At 44.4% G+C, this 20,968-nt stretch overlaps 2 protein-coding genes across 7 annotated transcripts in view; both read right to left on the bottom strand.

The window, feature by feature from the left end:
* Window positions 1–20,968, bottom strand: part of LOC129732029 (GPI ethanolamine phosphate transferase 1) — a 385,316-nt gene that overhangs the window by 303,273 nt on the left and 61,075 nt on the right. The gene's annotated exons all lie outside the window — the stretch shown is intronic.
* On the bottom strand, window positions 4,314–16,604 carry LOC129732031 (uncharacterized). Of its 2 annotated transcripts, none has more exons than XM_055692490.1 (2): window positions 14,468–16,604; window positions 4,314–5,462 (listed from the first exon to the last, which is right to left on the bottom strand). In XM_055692490.1, the coding sequence occupies exon 1, from the start codon at window positions 15,397–15,399 to the stop codon at window positions 14,578–14,580; it is 822 nt and encodes a 273-aa protein (XP_055548465.1). In that variant the 5' UTR covers window positions 15,400–16,604; the 3' UTR covers window positions 4,314–5,462; window positions 14,468–14,577. The 2 variants fall into 2 exon arrangements, 1 of the variants encoding a protein (XP_055548465.1); XR_008729146.1 differs by lacking the exon at window positions 4,314–5,462 and adding an exon at window positions 7,018–11,518.

Raw genomic sequence — 20,968 nt, 5'->3', positions numbered from 1 at the left:
AAGGAGTGTACTTTCTTAGCTCCGAAAGGGCCCAGCAGGGACCCAGGTGGCCACCTTCCGGTTAGCATCGGCAGATGCAAATCTGGCACTAAAGGAAGGCAAGCTAAAGGTTGGCTGGTCAGTATGCCCTCTTAGCATACTCCAACAACCGGACGTTTGTTTCCGGTGCTTCGAGGGAGGACATAAGTCCTGGACCTGCAAGGGGCCCGACAGGAGCCAGTTATGAAGGCGTTACGGTGGTGCAGGCCATAAAGCGAAGGATTGCAGGGAGTCTCCCAAGTGCATGGTGTGTTCCGGAAAACGGGACGCCAAACACTTTATGGGAGGCCCCAGGTGCCCAGCTGGTGAGCCGGCTGCGAAACCACGGGCATAAGAGTAACGCAACTGAACCTGAACCACTGCTATGCGGCTCAGCAGCTACAGTCACTGAGTCGCTGTCGGACATCGCCATCGTATCGGACCCCTACCGCATTCCACCCGGAAACGGTAACTGGGTTGCGGATAAGTCCAGTATGGCGGCCGTATGGACGACAAGCAGATTCTCGGTTCAGGAGGTTTTTCCACCTCTAACGAAGGGTACGCGGTTGCCAAGGTGAACGGAGTGTTCTACTGCAGTGTCTATGCTCCGCCACGTTGGTCCACCGAAAGGTTCACTCAGATGATCGACCAGCTATCCATTGTGCTAGCGGGCCTAACGCCGTTGGTGGTGGCGGGCGATTTCAACGCTTGGGCTGTTGAGTGGGGATGTCGCACTACGAACCAGAGAGGTCAGATCCTGTTGGAAGCTTTGGCAAAGCTCAACTTAGATCTGGCCAACGTTGGGACCAAATGTACATTTAGCAGAAATGGTGCGGAGACGATCATCGATGTGACGTTCTCCAGCCCAGGACTGATCACGAACTGGAGGGTAGACGATGGCTACACCAATAGCGACCACCAGTCGGTTTGCTATAGTGTAGGAAACAACGCGAGGAGGCGAGTGACAGGTAGAACCAACACTCACACCGTCCGCGGCTGGAAGACATCGCATTTCGATGCCGAGGTATTCGAAGAAGCAATGGAAAGAGAGTGCAATGGAGGCAGTTGGCTCCGCCCGACTGTTGACCAATTAGTTGCCGTACTATCGCGGGCGTGCGACGCCACCATGCCTAGGACCCGCCAACCTAGAAATGGGAAGCCACCGGCTTACTGGTAGACCGATGCGATAGCGGACCTCCGTAGTGCGTGCCTCCGTGCAAGACGGAGGATGCAGCGCGCGCGAACAGACGAACAGAGGATTGAGCGCCGCGCAGCATTCGGTTCTGCAAGATCGGCGCTAAAGAGTGCGATTAAGGCCAGCAAGAGGGCCTGCTTCGATAGATTGTGCACGAGTGCCAATACGAACCCGTGGGGTAACGCCTATAGGATCGTAATGGCCAAGACCAAAGGCGCGCTGGCGCCTGCAGAGCGATCACCAGCGATGCTGGAGCGTATCATCGGGGGACTCTTTCCACGCCACGAGCCTAGTCCTTGGCCTCCGGCAGTCGAGTCTCACGTCCGACGTTCCAGTATCTCAGACACAGACCAGGGATGGTCGGCCAACCTGCCGAACATCCAATCCGTGAGCGACAACAGCCGTGTCGAGATCAAGGGAGAGGTAAGGGTTACGAACGAGGAACTCATCGTGATCGCCAACTCCCTAAAGGTGAGCAAGGCACCGGGACCGGATGGAATCCCCAACCTGGCAATCAGGCTGGCGATTAAAACGGCCCCCGGACTGTTTCGGGCAGTCATGCAGAGGTGCCTGGATGACTGCCTCTTCCCGGACAGGTGGAAGCGGCAGAGTTTGGTCTTACTGCCGAAAGCCGGGAAACCGCCAGGGGATCCATCGGCATACAGGCCTATCTGCCTGCTGGACACTGCGGGCAAGGTGCTTGAGAGGATTATCCTCAACAGACTGGTGAGGTACACGGAGGGTGTAAACGGTCTGGCAAGTAACCAGTTCGGTTTCCGGAAGGGCAGGTCCACGCTGGATGCTATCTTCTCCGTCACCAAGACGACGGAGGTAGCACTCCAGCGCAAGAGAAGGGGCATACGCTATTGCGCAATCGTCACGCTTGACGTGTAGAATGCGTTCAATAGCGCCAGTTGGGACTCCATAGCGCTTGCGCTCAGGAGCATCCATGTACCGGTGTCGCTGTACAAGATTCTGGAAAACTACTTCCAGAACCGAGTACTTGTTTACAACACGGAGGAGGGTCAAAAGTGCGTCCCAATTACCGCCGGAGTTCCGCGAGGTTCTATCCTGGGACCGGTGTTGTGGAATGTCATGTATGACGGGGTGTTGAAACTCAAGTTCCCTGTAGGAGTTGTGATCGTCGGCTTCGCAGACGACATAACGCTAGAGGTCTACGGCGAGTCGATCGAGGAGGTCGAGTTGACGGCCGCGCACTGTATACGCAAGGTCGAAGACTGGATGCACTCCAGGAAACTGGAGTTAGCACACCATAAGACGGAGGTAACGGTTGTGAATAACCGCAAAACAGAGCAACAGGCGGTGGTCAGAGTCGGAGACTGCACCATCACCTCAAAGCGATCTTCGAAGCTCTTGGGGGTTATGGTTGACAATAAGCTCACATATAAGAGCCACGTCAACTATGCTTGCAAGAAGGCTTCAACTGCTATTGCAACACTATCTCGAATGATGTCGAACAGCTCAGCGATGAATGGCAGCAAGCGTAAACTTCTTGCCAGCGTGGTTTCGTCCATACTTAGGTATGGTGGGCCAGTGTGGTCCAAAGCGCTAGGTACTAACAGTTATCGTGGCAAACTGGAAAGTACCTACAGGCTCATGTGCCTGAGGGTTGCGAGTGCGTTCCGTACAGTGTCATACGACGCAATTTGTGTCCTGTCCGGCATTATGCCTATCAGCATAGCCATTAGGGAGGACGTAGAATGCTTCGATCAACGTGATACAAGGGGCATACGAGGTACCAGAAGATCACTATCGATGATCAGATGGCAGCAGGAATGGTCCAACTCCACGAAAGGTAGATGGACGCACCGAATTATCGGGAGACGCCATGGAGAAGTCAACTTCCACCTGACACAGATTCTGTCGGGTCATGGTTGCTTCAGGCAGTACCTATACAGGTTCGGGCATGCGGAATCCCCCATGTGCCCCGAGTGCCTGGATGCGGAAGAGACTGCTGAGCATGTCTTCTTCGTATGTCCTCGTTTTGCGCGTGCGCGGAGCGACATGATGGCTATGAGCGGGCCAGACACTACTCCGGACAACCTAGTTCATAGGATGTGTGAAGACTCGAACATCTGGAGGACGGTTTGTGCAACCGCCTCTCAAATAGTCCTTGAGTTGCAAAGCAGGCGACAGGATGACCACCAACACGCCAGTGTTAGCTAACGGCCAGTCTCCAGGTTAGTTAGCTAATTAGCTAAGAGACTTATAGAGACAGGAGGTTGCTCAAAGCATAAAAGCCGCTCCCCGAAACAATACTTAGCGGTGGTCCCGGGGAGTATTATGGGCTGAAGACAGGATGGGTTTTAGTGGGTCCGGTCACTGATTCAAACCAACCTCACACTCCCTGAGGTTGGTCACCTCAGGGGTTTGGTTGCAAATTTCCCCTCCACCTGAAATAAAAAAAAAAACACACACACACACAAACAGAAAATGCTCAGCTCGTCGAACTGAGTCGAGTGATATATGCCATTCGGCCCTTTGGAGCACTTTCATATTTTCGGTTTTGCAAGTGATTGCTATACCTTTCTAGGAGAAAGGCGAAAATTGTAAACGAACACCGAAAAAATAACATTCCGGATAATCGAGTCTAAAATTCCGGATAATCGAATTCCGGATGATCGAGTCTCCGGATAGTCGAATCCGACCTGTACCTCCTGGTTTTAATTTCAAATCAAATCAGGAGTACCCTTCCTGGGGCACAAAAAACCGCTCGTGCACTCATTTCACGATCAGAAGATAAAACAGAAACAGGGTTCATAAAATAGTGCGGACTGGATATTTAAAACATTCAACATACCAGATCTTCTACAAAATATTCTTCTTGCCCTTCTTCCTACAGTGAAAACCTTTTTGAAGCAACTAGCAGCAACTTGGCCCTTCATTTCAGCTATCATATCTTTCGATGACTAATACGGCGAAAAAGGTTAGGAATTTTATCACTGTATTACAGTGGAATTGCAGAAGTATCATCCCCAAATTCGATCTATTTTCTCATTTGATAAATACATACAATTGTGACGCATTTGCGCTCTGTGAAACTTTTCTCATTTCAAACGATCAACTCAATTTCACGATTTTGACATAGTTTATTTATTTCATCAAGCAAATGTACACTACAGTTATAATAATACAATCTTTTCTTATATTCTATACATTATTTCCAGTAGTTAGTCGTTTTTTGATTTGATTTCTGCCCATAGTGATGTCGATATTTTCGCAGTGCTGATTATAGTGACGCATCATGCGATTTATTGGGCCTTTTTTTGAGTAGTTAGTTCTGTGAGAGCTTTCCGAAAATATTTTACGATTTCTTAATTGACGACTGAGTGCATAAAAATTTAGTTGCGATAATAATTTAGAAGATTGCACGCGTTGAGAAATAATGTCATTGATAAAGTAAAGCATTGAAAGTTCGCGGCGTTTTTTAAGTGCTTGTATGTCTATAAGCATGCAGCGTGCTTCATATGATGGTAAGGGAAATGCTGTCCAATTGAGCTTACGAAGCGCGTACAAAAGAAATTGTTTTTGGACAGATTCAATGCGTTCTTCATGTGTTACAATATGTGTTATGATGTTCTATGAATGTAAGTTTGGAGTCGAAGACTACGCCTAGGTCCCTTACGATTTTGCATTTTTCTACTGGTTGGTTTCCTAAGAAAATATCTGTTGGAGGTGTTGCTGTTTTTCTGCTAAAGGATATTGAATTACATTTTTTAATGTTGAGTTGCAATAGACTTTTGTTGCACCAAGTGTAGAATACATTAATTTCCTTCTGGAATATTTCGAAGTCTTCTGCATTGATTATTTCTATAAAGAGCTTCATGTCGTCCGCATATACAAGCACATGTATTGACTTAAGAAGAAAGGAAATGTTATTCACGTATAATATAAAAAGAAGAGGGCCCTGGTGAGAACCTTGAGGAACCCCGGAAGTTACTTCTATTTGGTTTGAAAAGGAATTTTGGAAGCGTACTATTTATGCTCGTTTCGTTAAGTATGACTGCAGCCATTCCAAAAATTTTGTTTCCATTCCGTATTTTTCGAGCTTGAAGAGCTATAAAGGTATGTCGATTCTGTCAAATGCCTTGCTAAAGTCCGTATAAAGAGCTCCTACGTGGTTGCCGTTGTCCATTACAGTCAAAGTGAAAGTTATGAATTCCAAAAGATTTGTGGTAGTTGATCGGCCTTTATAAAAGCGTTGAGTTGTAATTTGGTTTTTTAATTGCTGAAAGATTTTTTTTATTAATTATTGATTCAAATAATTTTGGAATGCATGAAATAATGGCAATTCCACGATAATTACGTATGTCCGATTCCATTCTTCAGAGACATATTAAAGAGGTATGGTTAAGGTGTAGATAGTTCTGCTATTCTGTCAGGTACAGGACCTTTCGTAGCGTCTAAATTTCTAAGTGCGTTCTGAATTTCGACTTCAGATATTTGATTGACAGATAAAGAATTCGAATATTGAGGAAAATACGAGAAATTATCGCGGTCGCGGTCTGTTTCTTCGAATGCGGTGTACATTTCTTGAAAAAATGTGGCAAAAAGTCTACATATTTCATTACTAGTGTGCCCTACATTACTGTCAAGATGCATTCGTGATGCAAAGTTGTTACTTTTTAGTTTGGTTTTTACGTAATTGAAGAAGTTCTTAGGGCAAGACTTGATTTGATGTTCGATTTTACGGTTCTTCATGTGCAATTTTAATGGCTGCGTCACAGACTAACAGACGTAACACTGGAACCTAGCTCCATCGCTACAAAAAACGTTCATTTCGAATTTTCATTCGAATAAGTCATCGCGCGAAAACGTCGTCTGGGGCGCTGTCATGCAATCTCATACATATTTTGTAGTTCCCCATTTGACACATGCAGTAACGCTGGCGCTGATGTCAAAATACATGACGCAGCGCGAACACGACAGCAGATGGTGCTAGTGTTACTAACGTAAAGTACTGGAATCATCCAAACGATGATTTTATTGAGAATTTGTTCGACGTGTTATGTCTGTTAGTCTGTGGCTGCGTCAAGTTGACGGCAAATTTCTTGGTAATTCTGAAGATTTTCGCTATTGTTGTCTTTTTTGTATATTTTATATGCCTTCTGTTTTCTATTTTTTTAATTCTTCAATTGTGGATTAAACCACACTGGATATTTGTTGGTGCTCGTACGTCTTCTCTTTTTTTAGTGGTACATTTTCTGATATAATTTGATTAATTATGAAAATGTTCCGTAGATGGTCGGGAGATATTGGAAGACCCTCCGATGCTAGGAGCATTCTGATGCTGGTTGGCGTTAGCCCTTCTACACATATGACGGTTGGTCGTTCATGAATGCCAGGTACAAGCGCACTATTTTCATTATATGCGGGTCGCGAAGTTTTGCTTTTAAAAAGCGCCCGTCGCCGTTTGTTGATTGCTGCGTTTAACGCACTATAGGAGGCCGCATTGGATCTAGCTCGGATTGGCTGTCGTGTGGTGATGATGATGATGAAGGTATACTATTGTTGTTGATGCTGCTGTTTTTTTCTGTCTGGTCATTAAAAGTCTTTTCAGTTCGGTACGGGGTAATAGTTTCGCCTTTTTGAAAATTGATGAATTTTGTTCTAATGTCCTTATTTTGATGTCCAGAGAATTGTACGCGTGCTGCGGCCAATAATTCCTTGTCAAGAGGCAAAAGTGAAGGTGTGTTGCGCTGCGTGATGGTTTCAGTTTCGTTGCTGTTGCTGTTACTGTAGGTGATGATATTGTTGTTGCTACTGTTGTTGTTATATCTGGATGTTACTGTTATTTCTGCTACTAATAATGTTATTATTGTTGTTGGTACTAGAGTTGTGATTGAAAAGTTGGTTGTGCTGCTTCCATTGCTTTCGCTTTTGCTTGGCTTTGTCTTCCTTTTTTTCTTGCAGACGACGTAAACGCTGCTTTGGGTCGTTTTGTGACTAGTCACATTTCCAAATTTTTCTGCTTCCAATGAAGCGCCAGCCAGAAGTTGATTCAGTATTGCTACTATGCTCAGTATTGGGACATTGACGGGTGCAGGTATTTTTTTGCCATTTCTTCTATGTGAGACCTAACGTCACGCGTAAGGGCAGCACGAGATTCAGCTAAGTCATTTTTTAGGGTAGTGATTAATTTATTGATTGAGTCTGTCGTTGCATTTGTAGTTGATGTTATTGTTGCTACTGCTGCTGTTGCTGTTGCTGTCGATTTGACCACCGCTTCAACAGCTGATGTGGTGTCCGAAGGTGTCGAAAAATGATGATATTGTATTTTTAATTTCAGCTGTACTGGCTTCGTTGCTGCTGGCAATGCTAGAAATGCTTCGGTTTATTTCTTTAAGCATTTTTTCTGCATGCGCTCCGACTAGGTGCGGCGCAGGTAGGTGCGTCGAGAAGCGAGGATATTTTATTTTTCATTTCGGTGGCCCTGGCATTGTTGTTGCTTGCGGCAATAGAAATGTTATGTTTGATAGAATTTAGGTGTTTTTCTATTTCCTCGAGCGAGTCGACGTGGGTCTTGCTGAGTGTTTGATAATTTGTGAGCAATTTATGGTTTGTTTCCATCGATTTTCCAATATTTTGCTCGACTTCACTAGCGTAATTCGTCAAGATCGAAAATAACACGGTGGAGGGGTACTTTTAGGGATCAAAAAGTGCTATTCTTTTTTCAGAATCGACCTCCCCTCGATCTCGAATATTGAAGTCGTTGCCATTCAAACGAATATGAATGGAAATGACTTATGCCTTGTTTCGTTATATATCCCTCCATCCGCGCGGATTGAAGAGAGGCATCTTACTGATATAGCAGAGTTGCTTCCCGCGCCTTTTTTGATATTGGCAGATTTTAATTCTCACTGTTCGCTATTGAGGTCGCTGTACGCTGTACGCGACAACCGATCTTCTTCAATCTGTAACTTAATCGACGACTTCAATATGACACTTTTGAATACTGGGGAAGCGACACGTGTTCTTAATCCTCCAGCACGTGAAAGCGTGCTTGACCTATCCCTTTGCTCGACATCACTAGCGTTAGATTGCCGGTGGAAAGTAATCAACGATCCCCACGGTAGTGATCACCTACCAATCGTTATTTCAATTGCTAATGGGTCAACTCCAGCGGATCCAATCAATATTGCGTATGACCTCACACGTAACATTGATTGGAAGTCTTATGAGACCATAATATGCAAAGAATCGAGTCCCACATGGAACTTCCTCCGGAGGAAGAATACGCGTTCCTTTCTGGCTTGATCATCGACACCGCGACTCAAGCTCAGACGAAGCCGATACCCGGGGTAACGATCAGACGGCGCCCTCCCTCCAAGCGGAGGGACAAAGAGTGCTCAGACCTGTACGCGCGAAGGTCCTCGATGTATTTGGCCTTCCGAGAACAAGGCACTATTGATTTGCTCCGAAAATACGATGTACTGGATAGACAGATGAAGAGTTTGATAAAAGCAAAAAAAACGCGGATACTGGCGGCGGTTTGTAAACGCGTTGTCGAGGGAAACAGCGATGAGCACTCTTTGGGATGCCGCCAGACGCATGCGGAATCGTAACGTTTCGAATGAGAGTGAGGAGTATTCGAATGAGAGTGAGGAGTATCCAGTACTTGATTTTGCCAAGAAGATCTGTTCGGACTCTGTACCGGAACAGAAGACCTTTCACGACGCGTGTTTAGTAGCTACGGAAAGCCTCCATTTTCGATGTTGGAATTTTCAATGGCTCTCCTCTCGTGCAACAATTTTGCGAGATTGGATAGAACTATATTCAACTTGCTGAAGAATCTACCCGACTCTGCAAAAAGACGCTTGTTGAACCTGTTCAACAAGTTTCTTGAGCAAAACATTGTTCCGCACGGCTGAAGGGAGGTAAAAGCCATTGCTATTCAAAAACCCGGAAAACCTGCATCTGGCCTATGCTCTCTTGCCCCTGGAAATTAATGGAGAAAATGATCCTCTTACGGTTAGACAAATGGGTCGAAACAAATGGTTTACTTTCCGATACTCAATTTGGCTTCCGCCGGGGCAAAGGAATGAACGATTGTCTAGTGTTGCTTTCTACTGAAATTCAACTCGCCTTTGCTCGAAAAGAGCAAATGGCTTCTGCATTCTTGGACATTAAGGGGGCTTTTGACTGTGTCTCTGTAGAAGTTTTAACCGAGAAACTTCATTTACAGGGACTTTCATCAAATTTGAATGATTTTTTGCTCAATTTGTTGTCAGAAAAGGATATGTATTTCTCACATGGTGATTCGACAACTTCCCGAATTGGTTACATGGGTCTTTCCCAGGGTTCATGTTTAAGCCCTCTCTTAAATAAATTTTACGTCAATGACATCGATGAATGTCTTGCAAATTAACGCACGCTGAGGCAACTTGCAGACGGTAGCGTTGTTCCCATTACTGGAAGCGAAGCTAACGATCTGCAAAGTCCATTGCAAGATACCTTAGACAATTTGTCTGAATGGGCTCTTAAGCTGGGTATCGAATTCTCTCCGGAGAAAACTGAGCTGGTCGTTTTTTCTAGGAAGCATAACCCAGCCCAGCTGGAGCTCCTACTAACGGGTAAAATGTATTGCGTATTGTCATGGACTGCATGCAGTCGACCCATATGATGAGTCTTAAAGTGCTAGCGGGTATTCTTCCGTTGAAACATCGTTTTTGGAATCTCTCTTACCGGTTGCTAATTAGATGCACAGTTGTGAACCCATTACTTACTTTAATTTTAAGGCGACAGACCGCTTATCGATCCAGTGCCGAATCCAGAATACGTCCCATGTCCCTCGGTCTTGGGCTGCTATCCTTTAATCGCCCCTAACAGCTATTTCGCGTGCATCCTCGTCGACAGCACACATCCAACGAGTGCGGGGTCTACCCCGAAGTCGGCGACCTCTATCGGAATTCCTGCTAAATATAGCCTTCGCTTGACGCTCATCCGGTATTCCCGCTACATGCCCAGCCCACTGAAGCCTTATGTGTTTTATCCGCTTGACTATATCCACCGATTTGTATGCCTGGTACACTTCATGGTTCATGCGTCTGCGCCAAACACCATTTTCTAGTTTGCCGCCAAGGATTGAACGCAAAATCCTACGCTCAAAAACACCAAGAGCTCGCCGATCAGCCTCTTTCAGCATCCATGATTCATGGCCGCAGAGAGCCACCGGAAGAATCAGTGTTTTATAGAGTGCAAGCTTAATACGGATTTGCAGACTGCGGGACCTTAGCTGGTTACGTAGTCCGTAAAAGGCCCTGTTTGCGGCTGCTATCCGCCTCTTTATCTCACGGCTAACCTCGTTGTCACATGTCACTAATGTTCCTAGGTAAATAAATTCGTCGACTACTTCAAATGTTTCCCATCAAGCACCACCACAGCACCAACCTCCGACGGACTACCACGCACTCTGCCAGCCACCATGTATTTCGTTTTGGCAGAGTTTATGACAAGCCCTAATCTCGCAGCTTCCCTCCGGAGAGGTCCGAAGGCCTCTTCCACAGCTCTACGGTTGATACCAATAATGTCGATATCGTCCGCAAAACCGAGAAGCATGTGCGACTCCGTAATGATGGTGCCGCTTCTCTGCACACCAGCCCTCCGTATAGCACCTTCCAATGCGATGTTGAACAATAAGTTCGACAGCCCGTCACCCTGCTTCAAACTATCTAACGTCACGAACGAGTCCGATATTTCACCGGCTATCCTGACGCTTGATGTAGAACCTTCAAGGGTGGCACGTATCAGCCTAATCAGCTTTGTTGGGAAGCCATGTTCAATCATAATCTGCCATAACTCATTTCTCTTGACTGAATCGCACGCTGCCCTGAAGTCTATGAACAGATGCGTGCGTCTGCAAGTTGTATTCTCGAAATTTATCGAGGATTTGTCACAAGGTAAACATTTAGTCCGTCGTAGAGCGTCCCCCTCGAAAACCGCATTGGTACTCGCCAACAAAGGTCTTCTTGAGCGGGGGTCTAGTGTGGTTGGTAACGTCTCCGCCAACCACGCTCGACGCCCGGGTTCGAATCCCACCGCCGACATAGGTGTCGAGGGTTGTGAGGTGGCGTGATCCACCCACAACCAACCCAACTGGTCTAGATTCAATCCTAGCCGACACCGGGAGATTTTCTGAGGCGAAAAATCTCTGGGATCACGCCTTCCATCGCATGAGGAAGTAAAGCCGTTGGCGCCGGTCCGTTAATAACGGGTCGTGAGTTAGGGTCCTGGGTGTGAAGTCGCCTCCCTGGGCGTCGGTGATTGGCCACAACAGTGGCGGAACTAGACCGACGGAAAATAAGCGAGAATAAAAAAAAAAACCTAAATTAATCCACCTAGCGGTCAGACCCAGCCTTTCTCATTCTATTTTTTATTTGTAAAAATAGATTTACATGAACGCTTCAATCCAATAAATGTATATTCACTCTTTAGGTTCTAAAATGTTGATGTTGTAATCTTTACATATAAAAATGCAGTCAAGTCTGTCTGTCTGTCTGATCCATATAGGCCCGAAAATTACCGAACCGATCGACGTGAAAATTTGTATGTAGGGGTTTTTGGTGCCGATAAAGGTTCCTATGATAGTTTAAGACCCCTCCCTCTTCTGAAAGGGAGGGGTCCCATAAAAATGAAACATAAATTTCTGCACAACTCAAGAACAAACCAAGCAAATGAAACCGAATTTGGCATGTGGATGTTACTAATAACTGGATGTAACTAATATGTCCATAACAGTTGGATGAAACACAAATTTGTGCACATCTAGCGAACTAATCAACTAAATGGAACCATATTGGCAGGTGAATGTTTTTAGTGTTCCATAATCGATCTCAGACAACATTTTGGATTGTGAGATGGTAACTTCCGGTTTCTGAAAACAGCAGAAAATGACCAAATACCACTCAATATGAGTTTTTCTTTAACCAGTATGCTGTTCAAAATCCAGAAATTGTCTCCAAATGCCATTATGAAATCCAAAATGGCGACTTCCGGTGTCGGAAAAACAGCGGCAAACGACCAAATACCACCCAATATGGGCATTTCCGGAACCGTAATGATGCGCTGCAGCCACAAATCGACTTCAGACAACATTTTTAATTGTAAGATGACAACTTCCGGTTTCTGGAAAACAGCCTGAAATAGACGATTCCCATTAAATATTAGTATTTCTGGAACCAGAAAGATGCACAGAAGCTAAAAATTGATCACAGACACAATCTTGAATTTTGAGATGGTGACTTCTGTCTGGCAAACAGCCGGAAATGACCAAATACCATTCAATATGAATGTTTTCGGAACCAGAATTAAGCCCAGATGACAGAAATTGATTTCACTGGCAATTTTAAAGTCCAAAATGACGACTTTCGGCTTCTGAAAAACAGTCCAAAGCGACCAAATATCACCCAATATGAGTTTTTCTTTAACCAGTATCCTAAATACCATTTTGAAATCCAAGATGGCGATTACCGGTTTGTGAAAAACAGCCTAAAATAAACAAATACTATCCAATATGAGTATCTCTGGAACCAGAATGATGCAAGGAGCTAACAATTGACCTCAGGCACCATTTTGAATTGCTAAATGGCAACTTATAGGCAACAGTCGGAAATGACCGAATAATACTCAATATGGATATTTCCGTAAACGTGATGATGCATAGAAACCAAACATTGACCCTTGACACCATTTTGAATTTAAAGACGACCACTGTTAGTTTCTGGAAAACAACCAAAATAACTAAATACCTCCCAATATGAGTATTTCCGGTGTCAGATTGATGCCAGAAAATTTGCTGAATATGACCGAATATCACCCAATATGAATATACTCAGAATTAGGGCGCCAAATGCCAAAAGTTGAAGATTTTGTCATTTCGATAAAACCATTCATTTCAAACGATTTGTCTTTTGACTTTGATCATATCCTATGGCCGATTCTTCGTGCATTTGCAGACTTTAAACACATCGCAAGGAATCAATGAATTTGGAATGTTCAAATAGTACAAAACCACATTTAAATTATGTTGAGACCACATATATCAATCAAAGCAGGTATAGTTTTCAATAGCCTTTGAATTTCTTCTCTTTCCATAACTTTTGAGCCACATATCAAATTGTTTTGAAGTTTGTTATTTGTAAGTTTGAGAGATGACTTGTTCGTATGACACTAGTTATGTTCAAATTAGTCATGTAATCTTTGAAATAATAGACTTTCGTTGTTTTATTAACAATTTAATACATAACGATGGCTTAAGTTCAATTATAATCAAATGAAATGGGAACGTATAGGGCAGCCAAACTGTGAAACCACGTGTTCAATCATAATTCATCAGTTAACCCTTAACTAGCCCGCTCATCTGATAATAATAATCAAATCGGTTGTGTAGTTTCTGAGATAACGAAGTTTCGTGATTATCACAAGTCGGCACATTACAAATGAAGTTACAGTTCGATTACAGTAAAATTCAATAGGGTCTTCTGAGGAAGCTAGACCATTCATTTGACACTAATTTTGTGGAAATCGGGTCAGCCATCTCTGAGAAAAGTGAGTGAGTCCAAGTAGTCTTCGGAATATGTTCCTTTGCATAGCTGGATTTCACATTTTTAAACATAGCAGGCAAAGTAATAGTCCGATTGCAAAACAAATCAATAGGGTCTTATGGGGCAATTAGACCTTCCATTTGACACTGATTTTATGAAAATCGGTACAGCCATCTTTGAGAAACATGAATGAGATTAAACAGTCTTCAGAACACGTTTTTTTTCATAACTTTTGAACCACAAGTTCAATCTTTATGAAATTCAAAACTTAAGGGTTTTCTAGGCAGCCCGTTTTTTTTTTGATACCAATTTTGTTTAAATCGGTTGTGTAGTTTCTGAGATATTGATGTTTCATGATTTTCACATTTTTAAACAAAACCTCTAAACTAAAAATCCGATTACAATTAAATTCAATAGGGTCTTATGGGGCAACAAGACCTTTCATTTGCAATTAATTTCATGAAAATCGGTCCAGCCATCTCTGAGTAAAGTGAGTGAGAATAAAAATCTGCACATACACACACATACACACATACACACACACACACACACACACACACACACACACACACACACACACACACACACACATACAGAAAATGCTCAGCTCGTCGAGCTGAGTTGAGTGATATATGCCATTCGGCCTTTTGGAGCACTTTTATACTTTCGGTTTTGCAAGTGATTGCTATACCTTTCTAGGAGAAAGGCGAAAAGGTCTCCTGCAACGGCCTCAGTCTGTGGAACAGGATGCGGGAGAGAATTTTGTACACGGTATTGAGAAGTTTTATGCCCCGATAATTGCTACAGTCCAGGCGATGGCCTTTTTTGTAGATCGGGCATATGAGACCCTCCAACCAGTCCGAGGGTATCATCAGACCACACTCTCAGCATGATCCGATGGATGGCACGATACAGCTGTTCGCTCCCGATTTTGAAGAGTTTGGCGGGAATGCCGTCCTTCTCGACTGTCTTGCAGTTTCTCAGCTCTTTCACTGCTTTCTTCACCTCGTCCATGGATGGTGGATCCACAGCTTGACCATCATTCTCAATAGTCATCCTGCCCCTTTCGACTCCACTGTTTCCCTCACCGTTCAACAGCACACTGAAGTGTTCCTTCCAACGCCTGGCCACCTCTGTTTTATCGGTTATCAGGTTCCCCTCCCTATCGTTGCACATGACAGGGACTGACACGTTTGGATTCCTGATTCCGTTGACCTTCTTGTAGAAGCTCCTCGCATCGTGCCTGGAGAAGCAACCTTCCGCCTCCGCAAGAATACGCTCCCAGTGCTGTCGTTTCTTCCGGCGATGGAGTCTCTTTTCAGCGGCTCTTGCATCTCGATATCTACTCATGCTCTGACGAGTCACAGCCGTGGCCAACATATGACCCCTGGCGCGGTTCTTCTCCTCCGTTACTCGCTGGCACTCAGCGTCAAACCACTCATTAGGCGCAGCTACCGCAGTTGTACCCAACACTTCTCGCGCTGTAGTGCTGATCGAACTTTGGATGTGCCTCCACTGTTCATTCAGGTTCCCTTCAACTTTTTCCTCAATCCGTTCATCAACTTTCTGCGAGTACTCTGCAGCCACTCCTTCAGTTGATAGCCGCTGGATGTTCAACTGCATCCTCCTCGTTGCCTTGGATTTCAGCACTTTGGACAGCCGGGCGCGGATTTTGGCTACTACGAGATAGTGATCCGAGTCAACGTTCGGTCCTCTGAACGACCTCACGTCTGTAACGTCTGAAAAGTGCCGTCCATCAATCAGAACGTGGTCAATTTAAGAGCAAAGCTCTCCATTCGGCTGCATCCAGGTGTGCTTACGTATGTTCCGGCGTGCAAAATATGTGCTACAGATAGCCATCCCCCTAGCTGCAGCGAAATTAACAAGCCTCAGGCCATTGTCGTTCGTAGTAGAGTGGAAGCTTTCCCTACCAGTTACGGGGCGGAAGAAGTCTTCCTGCCCGACCTGTGCATTTGCATCTCCGATGACAATCTTTATATCGTGTCCTGGGCACTCATTGTATGTCTTTTCCAGGTGCTCATAGAACTCCTCCTTTTCGACATCGAGTTTCTCGTTGGTCGGTGCGTACACATTTATCAGGCTGTAGTTGAAGAATTTGCCCTTAATTCTCAACACGCATATACGGTCACTGATCGGCCTCTATCTAATGACACGCTTCATCTGTTTTCCAATTAGCACGAAACCGACTCCTCTTTCTGCTTTCACGCCGCCGCTATAGTAGATGTGGTACTTAAATGAAGTGTCCACAATAGAATCTACTGCTCGGAATTCGCGTTCTCCCGATTTCGGCCACCGCACCTCTTGGATAGCTGCAACCCCCACATTCACCTTCCTCAGCTCTCTAGCCAGTATACTTGCGCGTGCCGGTTCGAGTAGAGTCCTTACATTCCAAGTACCGAGTTTCCAATAATCGTTGTCCTTTTTCGTTCGCCTAGGTCCATGCCGATTATTCCGTTCCGTATTTATATCTGAATTGTTCGTAGTATTTAATATTCAGTATGCTTACTAGGGCTGCGATACCTAGTCTCGCGACGGGGCTGCCGTCTTTGATATAGCTGGCGAGACACCGCGTTTCATGATTCAGCCGCCCGCTCCGGATCAGACGCTGTTGTACGCCGCCCCTAACATGGGGAATCAGCCGCGTACGTTCCCCCTTCCCAGTCAGCATACGACCAAAGTTTCCACCGGGGTTGGTTACCCGATCTCCGCTAAGGTTACTCGTATCCCGGTCGGCACAACGTGGAGGTTGGGATAGGAGTTGCTGGACAGAGGTGAATGACCACAATAGGATCTCAAGTGACACGTGTCCAACCATTCGCCAACCTGTGAACCCATTAATAATTGAAAAATTTCGAGAGGTTGGTCGACTTTCAATCTCAATCTAGATTTATGACTTTATATTTTGACTATATGGCTCAAGATATTACCCCTTCTTCATACGTTCCTTTCAATGTCGCACTTTTAGATACTTCTTAAAATGCTATATTCTTCATGTTAGTTGTTATAAAATGTTTTACACTGACGGATCTAATCTAGATGAGTCCACTGGCTTCGGTGTTTTTCACGAAAATTCTACCGCCTCCTACAAACTCGATGCTCCTCCTTACGTGTACGTTGCAGAACTTGCTGCTATTCAGTACTCCCTTGGGATCATCGAAACCCTGCCCACTGACCACTACTTCATCTTCACAGACAGTCTCAGTGTCATAGAGGCGCTATTTATGATAGACAAATTGATTATGATGAATTTTTCAGTATTTTGCGACAGAGGACGCTCAGAAGTTGGCAATCATCATGAGATACAGATGAACTGGGACGGTGGCTACATTCCATTTCTCTTAAGGTATCGACGAAAGCATGGTTCAAGGGGTTGGATGTAGGTCGAGACTTCATTCGCGTGATATCTAGACTTATGTCCAATCACTACACGTTAAACACGCATCTCTTTCGTATAGGGCTTGTGGAAAGTAATCACTGCATTTGTGGCGATGGCTGCCACGACATTGAGCATGTTGTTTGGTCGTGTACCGAATTCTCTGGTGCTAGGTCCAAGCTGATAGATTCCCTTCGGGCCCGAGGTAAACAGCCAAGGGGATGGCAACATGCTATCTCGTTCTATGTTGAATGAGTGAAGAGTCTTCCCGACAAAAGTGATAAGTATATGGAATGTTTGCTGGGCGTCTGCCTCGGGGCTTTATTTTAAATAAAGCCCCGATATGTTGCCTACTGCCAAACGTGTAGAGTTCAGATAGAGCTGCCATCCCCTTGAAAACAACAGAACGTTCCCGTTAGAGACATTTTGGGTAGCGGTGATCTCCAGTACATGACACAGCTATACCACATACATAAGACATACGTAACACACAGGAGAAAATCTTCCTAAAATGTTGGTACAAAATGAACTGATCCGATGGTACCACACTCTGAATAAAATCACTGTTTGAGTTGTTTTTAGGACAGTGTACCTGCACAGCCCTGCATTTGTCTCGTTCCTACTTGAAAAATGCTGCATTGATTTTGTAAATAACTTTTTGACAGTTTCTTATGGGATTTTCTTTGGGGCTCTATAAAGCCGGGAAAAAGAAAATTTATTTGGTTCATCATTTGTCGAGCCGAGACGAGACAGGGCGAGGTACGGAGTACTATGGGGCAACGTGTACCAGAAAATAACGCCAGTGTTACGTTTGTCTTATGTATGTGGCAATACTGTTTTTTGAAAAATGCCGACATTAAAATTTAAAATTATTTTGTCTACTTGTCAGAATACCACTATGCTGGAGACACGATAATGGAGAGCCAACATCTATGTTAACGCAAATACTTCAGACCAAAACTGCGCCACATCACTATTACTGCTCTGCCAGTTGAAAAATAAAGTGTTAAAATAGTTTTAAGTCAAAATTGTACTCCCCTCCTCTCACCTTTAATCCCCACTAGATCGTAGTCGGCCGCGAGAAATAAAAACTTGCCTCCCTCTTTTCCTGCTAACTTAGACATAATAAGACTTGTATTTGGCTCAGTAAAACATAAGATGTATCGTGCCGTGTCAAATAAACTATTTAAAAACAAAGTATGCTTTATTAAACATAAAATAATAAAAATTGAGTATTTTTCGCCTATATATAATGCATTTTAAATTTGTTTTATTTTCATTGACCTGCAAAAGTTGTTAAAAATAATCATTCTGGCATCAACGGTGTGGAACGTTCAAAAAAATTTCAACGGAGATTACGCCGTTACGGGGCCGTTACAAAAAGAAAAATGAGAAGCCAGCTGTCGCGTCTTGTCTTAGGATATAACCAGGGAAACTAAATGTGCAGATTTGTCTGCAAAACGCAGATTTTTAGAGTCTGTGTGCAGACTTTTGTTGACTTGCAGATATTTCCAGGTTTTCAATAGTTTCTGCAGATTTTTGTCAGTCTCCTTATATTTGCGCAAATTTTCTCGAAAGGTGTGCAGATTTTTGTAGACTTGCCCGCGCGAGCGAAATTTTTTCTAATCACGGATAATTTTTTCGAGATTTCAAGTAGAATTTTCGAGCAGTTGCAGACATTTTTCAAAAACATCTGGCATCTCTGGATATAACCATGGCTAGGGCTAGAGTGCCTATATATAACTAGAGTGGCGCCGTGTCATCCAAAGTGATGACACCCCGTTAAGCATACAGACGCGAGGCATAGTACGCTTAGCATAATGGACGGCAGGCATACGGACACAAGGCATATGGACGCGAGGCTGAATAGACGCGAGGCCGAATGGACGCGAGGCCAAATGGACGCGAGGCCGAATGGATGCAACGCCGAATGGACGCGAGGCCGAATGGATACAAGGCCTAAAGGACACAAGACCAAGGGGAAGTGATGCGGAATTTTATTATCGTCATCATCATCACAGCATTCAATAACATGTATTTCGCTTCAAAGTGTCATTTGGAAAGCAATACACTCGCGGCCTTCGACCGATTCGCTGTTCGAACGAATGCTGTCCTTACTCGCTACCGCTCGTTCGGACTTAACTAAGGGAAGAAAACTCTGTTTGAGTAGACCTAGCAAACCAGTAGATCAGTCGTTTGGGTGCGAGAGGCCGCCACTTCCGACGGCGGCCGGCTCGGACTGCGGAAACCACGGCGGCTTATAGCCGCCTCGTTTCCTTGCCCTCGATTATGCGTCTTCGCCGCATAATTTCAAGAAAAGTATTATACCCAACTTAAACTCTTCAGGAATATAATAACACCTGAAACAATATCGCACGCTAGCCTGGGGGCTAATGCGGTCTCGATCAACTAGATTAGTTGAGAGAATTTGTTATCGATATTGTTTTCGGCACATTTTGCATGTTGTAGGATAAGTACAACGATACACCGTGCCCCAGTGCTGAGTCGAGAGAATTTCCAGCTCGAAAAGTTCCTCGACCTGATCCGGAATCGAACCCGATATCACAACCGTGTGGGAGAGCTAGCCGACCGACATCGCTAACCACAGAACCACGGGGACCACACTAACACCTAAACTACATAATTGGATCTCATGCGATCGTACAACATCGCATTCGGCCTCGCGTCCATTCGGCCTTGCGTTCATTCAGCCTCGCGTCCATTCAGCCTCGCGTCCATTTGGCCTCGAGTCCATTCGGCTTCCCGTCCATTCGGCCTCGCGTCCATTATGCCTTTTGGCAGTATGCCTCGTATCCATTATGCCTAACATCCATTATGCCTCGCGTCTGTATGCCTAGCATACTATGCCTAACATCCATTTGCCTAGCCTCGTGTCCCGTCCCCATCCAAAGTAACGCTGGTAACACTAAACATCCTTTCTCTTTTCCACACACGTGTTTAATTGGTTGTTTGCTCAATTGGAATGACACTGACAGATAATTTTTGTTTTTATTTTGACAGTGTCGCCACTCTATATATTTACAGGCACTCTAGCTAGGGCTAGAGTGCCTATATAATAACTAGAGTGGCGCCGTGTCATCCAAAGTAACGCTGGTAACACAGGTAACACTGAACATCCTTTCTCTTTTCCCCGCACGAGTTTAATAGGTTGTTTGTTCAATTGTGTTGTTTAGCTACACACTCGTAAATAATAACTCTAAAATGAGTAACATTTGACGCATTTTCGTAAAAAGTGGAACAACTCTTAAATTGAGTAGCTCCACAAATACTCAAAACTGAGTAACACTAGGCGTCTTTAAAATGAGTCATTATTACTCAAAATTTGAGTACGACATTACTCATTTTTTTGGGTACAGTTCAGTTTCATTACTGGCTAGAAATCCGCCACGGCCAATAAACGACACAACAGGTTCATCAATAATTACCTTGTAATAAAAGTAAACAGTTATAATGCCTTCTGAGGCGCACACAATTAAAAAACATGTCACAAACTGAAGCACACACGCTCGTAAAAAATAACTCTAAAATGAGTAACATTTGACGCATTTTCGTAAAAAGTGGAACAACACTTAAATTGAGTAACTCCATATATACTCAAAACTGAGTAACACTAGGCGTCTTTAAAATGAGTCATCATTACTCAAAATTTGAGTACGACATTACTCATTTTCTGGGTACAGTTCAGTTTTATTACTGGCTAGAAAACCACCACGGCCAATAAACGACACCACATGTTCATCAATAATTACCCTGTAATAAAAGTAAACAGTTATAATG

Source organism: Wyeomyia smithii, chromosome 3, assembly GCF_029784165.1.
Source record: "Wyeomyia smithii strain HCP4-BCI-WySm-NY-G18 chromosome 3, ASM2978416v1, whole genome shotgun sequence".
Lineage (NCBI taxonomy): Eukaryota > Metazoa > Arthropoda > Insecta > Diptera > Culicidae > Wyeomyia > Wyeomyia smithii.
Note: the sequence above shows the minus strand (reverse complement) of the source record. Positions and strands in the feature narration are given on the sequence as shown.

Coding starts and splice junctions, on each gene's coding strand:
- LOC129732031 (XM_055692490.1), bottom strand. CDS start 15,399: ATGCAGTTGAACATCCAGCGGCTATCAACTGAAGGAGTGGCTGCAGAG.